This window comes from Phascolarctos cinereus, unplaced genomic scaffold (genome assembly GCF_003287225.1).
Source record: "Phascolarctos cinereus isolate Bilbo 61053 unplaced genomic scaffold, phaCin_HiC Scaffold_5;HRSCAF=322, whole genome shotgun sequence".
NCBI lineage: Eukaryota > Metazoa > Chordata > Mammalia > Diprotodontia > Phascolarctidae > Phascolarctos > Phascolarctos cinereus.
The window spans coordinates 232,134,811-232,141,988 of record NW_027555958.1 but is presented as its reverse complement, the minus strand read 5'-3'; the positions used below and the strand labels follow the sequence as shown (position 1 = coordinate 232,141,988).

At 39.4% G+C, this 7,178-nt stretch overlaps 1 protein-coding gene across 6 annotated transcripts in view; it reads right to left on the bottom strand.

The window, feature by feature from the left end:
- The window catches only part of MED20 (mediator complex subunit 20), a 132,088-nt gene that overhangs the window by 120,591 nt on the left and 4,319 nt on the right, over positions 1–7,178 (bottom strand). For all 6 annotated transcript variants that reach the window (XR_013487023.1, XM_078155369.1, XM_078155368.1 and 3 more), the window contains one exon: positions 943–1,196. Coding sequence is in view for 5 of the 6 variants with exons in the window: in XM_078155369.1 (XP_078011495.1) it covers positions 943–1,196 (254 nt within the window). In the remaining variant the exon portion in view is untranslated. The remainder of the gene's footprint in view (positions 1–942; positions 1,197–7,178) is intronic.

Genomic DNA, 7,178 nt, shown 5'->3' with positions numbered 1-7,178 from the left:
CAAACAGCAACAGAGTTATTAATCACCAGTAGGTACAGAGAACTATGTCAGGTGTTGGGAAAGAGACAAAGTTTAGCTACAACACTTTACAAGTGCTTACAGTACTTTTCCTCATGTGTAAAAGCACCTACCTCATATGGCTGTGAGGATCAAATTGAATACTATGTAAAGCATTATATAAATTGAGTTATCATCATTATTGGCTAGTACAAGTCCTCATTAACCTTCCAGATCTGCTATCTCCTCCTATTCCTCTGAAAACTAATCTTTCTCTGGCCTAATGGGGACAAGGGAAACAGCTGGTGAAGCATAGCTTCATGCTCTACATTTATGGGAGATGGAGAGGAAAAGGCATGTCCTAGAACTGATTCTATATGTATAGAGAACTATGAGTGTGAACGTGTGAAAACCATGGATGATACAGATCAGCAACTTGTCTGATAAGCAACTCCTGGGTCTCACAGCTAGCATTTGTCAGAGGGTGAGACTTGAACCAGGTCCTTCTTGATTTCAAGGCATGGCTCTCTATCCAGTATATTACACTGCCTCTCCCCTTATTCCATAGAAGTCCTTTTCCCAGTGTTCCTAAGAATTATTGTCTCTAAGAGAACAGAAATATACAGGTAGCTGGGAAAACAATGGGGCGAGAATCTGGCCCACATCAGTAGAAATGTAGATGTAATTAGGAACATGGAGTTTTGGTTTCTACTCTGCTACTTACACACTGTATGTATTGATCTTAACCAAGTAATTTCCCTTTTTTGGGTTTGATTTTCCTCACCTACAAAACGAGGGGCTTGAACTAAATACTGTCTAAAGTTCCTTCCAGCTCAAACATTCTAAACTCACTCACTCTCATCTAGAAGATTCCATAAGTTTTCAGGATTTATTGCTGGGGGTCCCCTCCAGATTGTCCCTAACCCCATTTCCCCAAAGACTCACCTCCACAGAGATGCCTCTAGCGCTGGGCCCCATGGTGACAGTGCCCACTTTCACTAGGAAGTCACAGTACTGGTAGCGGGTGCCACGGGTCTCAATCTTGTTGGCCTTGGCATTTTGGAAAAAGCCCTTGAGCTTCACCATGAGCACATCAAAGTTTGTGTCGGCAATAAGGCAGGGGCCGTTCTCAAAGAGGGCAAAGCAGCTTAGAGGGTATTCTGAGTTGTGCATCACATACATCAGCTTCCCAGCCTGGCCTACAAAGGAGCAAAGGCCCAACTCATTACCAAATCCGGAACAATGTGGAATTTAAGGTATAAGGTGAGGAGGTTGGACTAGAGAAGCCTTAGGGTCCTTTCCAAGGGTAAGGTTCTACAATATTGGGAGAAGAAAGCCCTACTGCTGATAGTCTTGGTGTTTATCCAGAAACATCAGGACAAAGCTGTAGTATTTACAGGGAAAGGAAGGGAAGGATGGAAACGTGGAGAAACAACAACAATCTTAACCCTAAATACTGCCCAGAGGTGCCCAGCCAGCTTTATGTAGAGAACCTAGACCAACATATGTCTAAGAAGGGACCTGTTCTCTTCTTCTGTGAGAAATGTCTTCACAAATGAGAAACAAAAAGTTCAGATGTTAAGGTACAAGACAACACTTCTGGGTTCCCAACCCAATTCAGTCACATCATCCTAACTAGTTTGAGCCCCATACATCTACACAGAAGGGTAGGGTGGGGTATAATATGAGGAATGGCAAAATCAAATGGAATCTACACCAAATGGCTCCCCATAACTGGATCTCAAACCAGTAACATATCAGTATGAATATAAGCCATCTCTCTTCCCAACATCTTAGGACCAAAAGGATAAAAGAACATGATCATAGCTGTAGAGTTAGAAAGGACCTTAGAGGTCATTTAGTTGAATTCCCTCATTTTACAGATGAGAAAACTGAGGCCTAGAGACATTACGAGACCAACCCAAGAACACACATGTATTAAGCACCAAGATGGGATGTGAACCCAGGACTCCAGAGCTGATGTTCTTTCTACTGTCCCACTGCTTCCTCTGCTGCACAAAAAACTTGAAGGCAGACCATAATGTAAGCCTCAGTAATTTTCAGTATATGCCAATGCCAAAGCCCTAGCAGGTTCTGTAAAGCCTGAAAAGGTTTAAACTAGGGTGAAAGGAACAGACTAGTTGATATGGTACAGAAAGGTTCAGGCCTCCCCTTGTTGCCCCAAAAGGAGGCCACTTGGTGATTAACTCTTTCACTGTGATAACCTGTAGAGTGAAAAGAGAAAAAAAATAAGACAGGAAAGAAGAAAAAGAAGGTCAAGAGAGTAGTGAAAGATGCCTGGCCAGAGATGGAACATGCTTACCACAACCAATGCAACCAAGATTAGAAAGAAAGCAGAAAGTTGGGAAACAATTTTTAGAGCAAGGGTCTCTGATAAAGGCCTCATTTCTCAAATATATAGAGAAATGAGTCAAATTTCTAAGAATACAAGTCATTCCCCAATTTATAAGTGGTCAAAGGATATGAACAGGCAGTTTTCAGAGGAAGAAATTAAAAATATCTATAGTCATATGAAAAAATGCTCTAAATCACTATTGATTAGAGAAGTGCAAGTTAAAAGAATTCTGAGGTATCACCTCACATCTATCAGATTAGTTAATATAACAGAAAAGGAAAATGATAAATGCTGGAAAGGATGTGGGAAAATTGGGACACTAATATATTCTTGGTGGAGTTGTGATCTAACCATTCTGGAGAGCAATTTGGAACCATGCCCAAAGGGCTATCAAACTGTGCATATTCTTTGATCTAACAATAATTACACTTCTAGGGCTGTATCCCAAAGAGATCATAAAAAAGGGAAAAGGACCTACATGTACAAAAATATTTCTAGCAGCTCTTTTTGTGGTGGCAAAGAACTGGAAATTGAGGGGGCACCCATCAACTGGGGAATGGCTGAACAAGCTGTGGTATATGAATGTAATGGAATACTATTGTGCTCTAAGAAATGATGAGCAGGATGATTTCAGAAAAACCTGGACTTACATCAACTGATGCTGGGTGAAGTGAGCAAAACTAAAAGAACACTGTACACAGTAACAGGAACACTGTGCAATGATCAACTATGACAGTCTCAGCTTCTCAGCAATACAATGATCCAAGACAATTCCAAAAGACTTGTGATAGAAAATGCTATGCACATTCAGAGAAAGAACAATGCAGTCTGAATGCAGATCGAAGCATGCTATTTTCACTTGGTTTTTTTTTCTCATGGCTTTTCCTTTTTGTTCTGATTCTTCTTTTACAATATGACTAATGTGGAAATATGTTTATAAACTATATCAGACTGCTTGTTGCCTTGAGGAGGGAGGAAGGAGAAAAATTTCGAACTCAGAATCTTTTTTTTCCCATATAAATCACCAAGCATTTTTTCCCTTTTTATTTTAAATTAATTTATTTTCAGTTTTCAACAATCACTTCCATAAGCTTGTGAATTTTCAGTTTTCTCCCTCTCCCTCCCCCAATGGCAATTTGATATAGGCTCCACATACACATTCCTATAAACATATTTTCACATTAGTCATGTTGTAAAGAAGAGTTAGAACCAATAGGAGGAACCACGAGAAAGAAGAAACAAAATAAAACAGAAGAAAAAAAGAGCAAATAGCATGCTTCGATCTGCATTCAGACTCAATAGTTCTTGCTTTAGATATGGAAAGCATTTTCTATCATGAGACTTTTGGAGACGTCTTTGCTGAGAATTGCTGAGAAGCTAAGTCTATCAAAGTCAGTCATGACACAATGTAGCTGTTACTCTATACAACGTTCTCCTGGTTCTGCTCACTTCGCTCAGCATCAGTCCACACAAGTCTTTCCAGGTTTTTCTCAAGTCCATTTGCTCATCATTTCTTATAACACAACAGTATTCCATTACATTCATACACCACAACTTGTTCAGCCATTCCACAATTGATGGGCATCCTTTCAATTTCCAATTTTTTGCCACCACAGAAAGAGCTGCTATAAGTATTTTTGTACGCGTGGGTCTTTTCCTCATTTTTATGATCTCTTTGGAATACAGTCCTAGAAGTGCTATTGCTGGGTCAAAGGGAATGCACATTTTTGTACCCTTTCTGGGCATAGTTCCAAATTGCTCTCCAAATGGTTAGATCAGTTCACAACCCCACCAACAATGCATTAGTGTTCCAATTTTCCCACATCTTCTCCAACAGTTACCATTTTCCTGTTTTGTCACGTTAGCCAATCTGATAGGTGTGATGTGGTACCTCAACGTCATTTTAATTTGCATTTCTCTAACCAATGGTGATTTAGAGCTTTTTTTCATGACTATAGATAGCTTTAATTTCTTCATCTGAAAATTGCCTGTTTATATCCTTTGACCATCTATCAACTGGGGAATGGCTTGTATTCTTATAAATTTGACTTAGTTCTCTATACATTTTAGAAATGAGGCCCTTATCAGAGATACTGGTTATAAAAATTCTTTCCCAGTTTTCTGCTTCCCTCCTAATCTTAATTGCATTGGCTTTATCTGTGCAAAAACTTTTCAATTTAATGTAATCAAAATTGTCCATTTTATATTTCATAATGTTGGAATGCAAAATCTTATAAAAATGAATGTTTGAAACTATCTTTACATGTAACTGGAAAAAATAAAATACTATTAAGTAAGAAAAAAAGAGTGTATTTGCCAAATGTCTTGCAAATCTAATCAAAGAGGCTTTAAAACAAAAAAAGGGGGGGAGGGAGAAGACTGCCAAGTCAAATAGCATAAAGCTAGAAAGAAGAAAAAAGCAGTCAAAATAATTTCACAAGAGACAAAACCTAAGAAAGCAGCAAGTAGTAAAATCCACCAAATCCCATACAAAAAAAGTTTTGCCTAAATACAAAGGCTCAAAGTTTAGGGATGAAGCAGATTTAGTGATCCTAAAGCATGGAGGCAAATTTTACCTCAAAGACATCAGTGAGACTTGGTGAGATGAAACCCACGATTCTGGATGGGAACAACTTATTCAAAAGAAACAGGATAGGTAAAAGCGGATGGGAGGAATGGAACAGCATTTTGTATTAAGAAGGTATACTCATATGATAAAGTCCAAAAACCAGAGGGGAGAATCCTGAAGAGATTCACCCAAGTGTTTGGGTGAAGGTCAAAAGAAGGAGAAATAATAGTGACTTTTGTCACTGTAGCATACTGTAAACCACTAGGAGAGAAAGAGGAAATAAATGAAGAAACAGATCACAAGCTTGGTATGGAGGCATGATATAATAGTTATGGAAACTTAAAATTATCCAGATATCTGCTAGAGTTCTTTCTCTCTGACGAAAATAGCGGCTGATATCTTCTTGACTTGCTTTAGTGACAATTTCATTCTTCAAAATGTGAAGGACACAACAGGGGAAAATCCTATTCTGGATTTGGTTCTCACTAAAAGAGAGGAACTGGTTGGTAGGGCAGAAAGGATGTGTACCGTGGGGAGGAAGTGATAACCTCCTCCTAGAGTTTGTGATAAAGATGGAGAAGTCTTTGTATAGTCTGGCATACACCCCAGATTTGGGAAAAGCAGATTTCAAAGGATTCAGCAAAAAGATAGATGTGATCCCACGTACAAAAATTCTACAGTGGAAGTCAGCCCAAGAGGAATGGTACATGCTCAAAATGAAATTCTGAAGATAGAAGGGGAAACAATTCCAATGATGAGGAAAAAAGCCAACAGAATTTTTCTGAAGAGACTGATGTAGATGCATAACTTACCACCTAACTTACATTTTTAAAAGATGCAAGCAAAGCCAGGTAATAGGATGAATAGAAGAGTGTAGCATGGTCCTATAAAAATAGTGCCAGGAATACTCAAAATGAGCTGAGACTGGCAAGGAAGGTTAAGGACAACAAAAAGGGCTTTTTTATTTTGTTTTGTTTTTTTTAAGCTATACTGGGAGGATAATTGATAACAACTGGGAAGGCAGAACCGTTTACATCTTAAATGTACTGCTTAGATAGGCAGACTCAGTTCTCCAATGGTGGGCTCCAGGGATCTGTGTTTGGCCCCATACCAATTAATGTTTTTCTCAATGACTTGGATAAAGGAATAGATGGGAGTATCATCAGATTTTTCAGATGAAAGAAACCTGAGAGGAACAGCTAGATGACATAGTAATAGGATCCAAAGATCCAAAAGGATCTTCAGAGGTAGAGTATTAGGAAGAATCTAATAAGGTAAATTTGAAAAGGATAAATGTCAAGTCTTGCTCGCACTTGGGTATTACAAAAAAATCCATTCCACAAATATAAGATTGGGTAGGCATGTTTAGACAGCATTTTTTCTGAAAAAAGATATGGGGGAGAAGGGAAGGACCTGGCAGATTGATGATATCACACCTGACACATTTCTAGAAATGTTTTCAACTTTCCCTCCTGTGGAATGCAGTCTCTCTTCAGCACTGTCCCCTGGTTGTTCTTTGTGTCTGAGTATGCAACAGGGTCAGGATTATACTCCCCAAGACATGCTCCTATCTCCCAGGGGAACACTAGGCTATACCTTTGTCCATCCCATGATGGCTATACACAAGTAAGAAAGACAAAACTCTTCAGTGCCCTGGAGAAGGAGGAGCAAGAAAAAGGTGGGATGGCACGGAGTCCTTAAAATCCCTCCTTACAAGTTGGTACTTAAGAATCAGCAAACGTTTAAAAAGACAGAAAAACTTCTTCCCTGCCACAAAAGACCCCATAGTCAAGCCAGCATGGTTCTCAGTTGCTCTTTACAGTCCAGGGCCACAGAAGTCTTTTCCAAAGGGTACCACATATGTACGGTTTACATATTTCATGACCCAATGTGGTATCTCCACTATGTAGTGTTTTTCCTTTTTTTTTTTCCTGTTAAGGCAACTGGGGTCAAGTGACTTGCCCAGGGTCACACAGCTAGTGTCATGTGTTGGAGGCCACATTTGAACTCAGGTCCTCCTAACTCCAAGGCTAGAGCTCTATCCATTGCCCCACTATGTAGTGTTTTGTAAGGAAGCAGCCAGCCAGCCCCACAGGCAATATGCTAATAAAAACTATTGGGTTTTTTAAGAGGAAGAGTGTGACAAGATCTAAGGGTTTGGGCAAACTGCAAGCTCAATGTCAAAGTACGTTTTGGCAGCCAAAAAAAAATTATTATGCTCTTTGGATGTACTGAGAGCTACAGCTCCTAGGAATG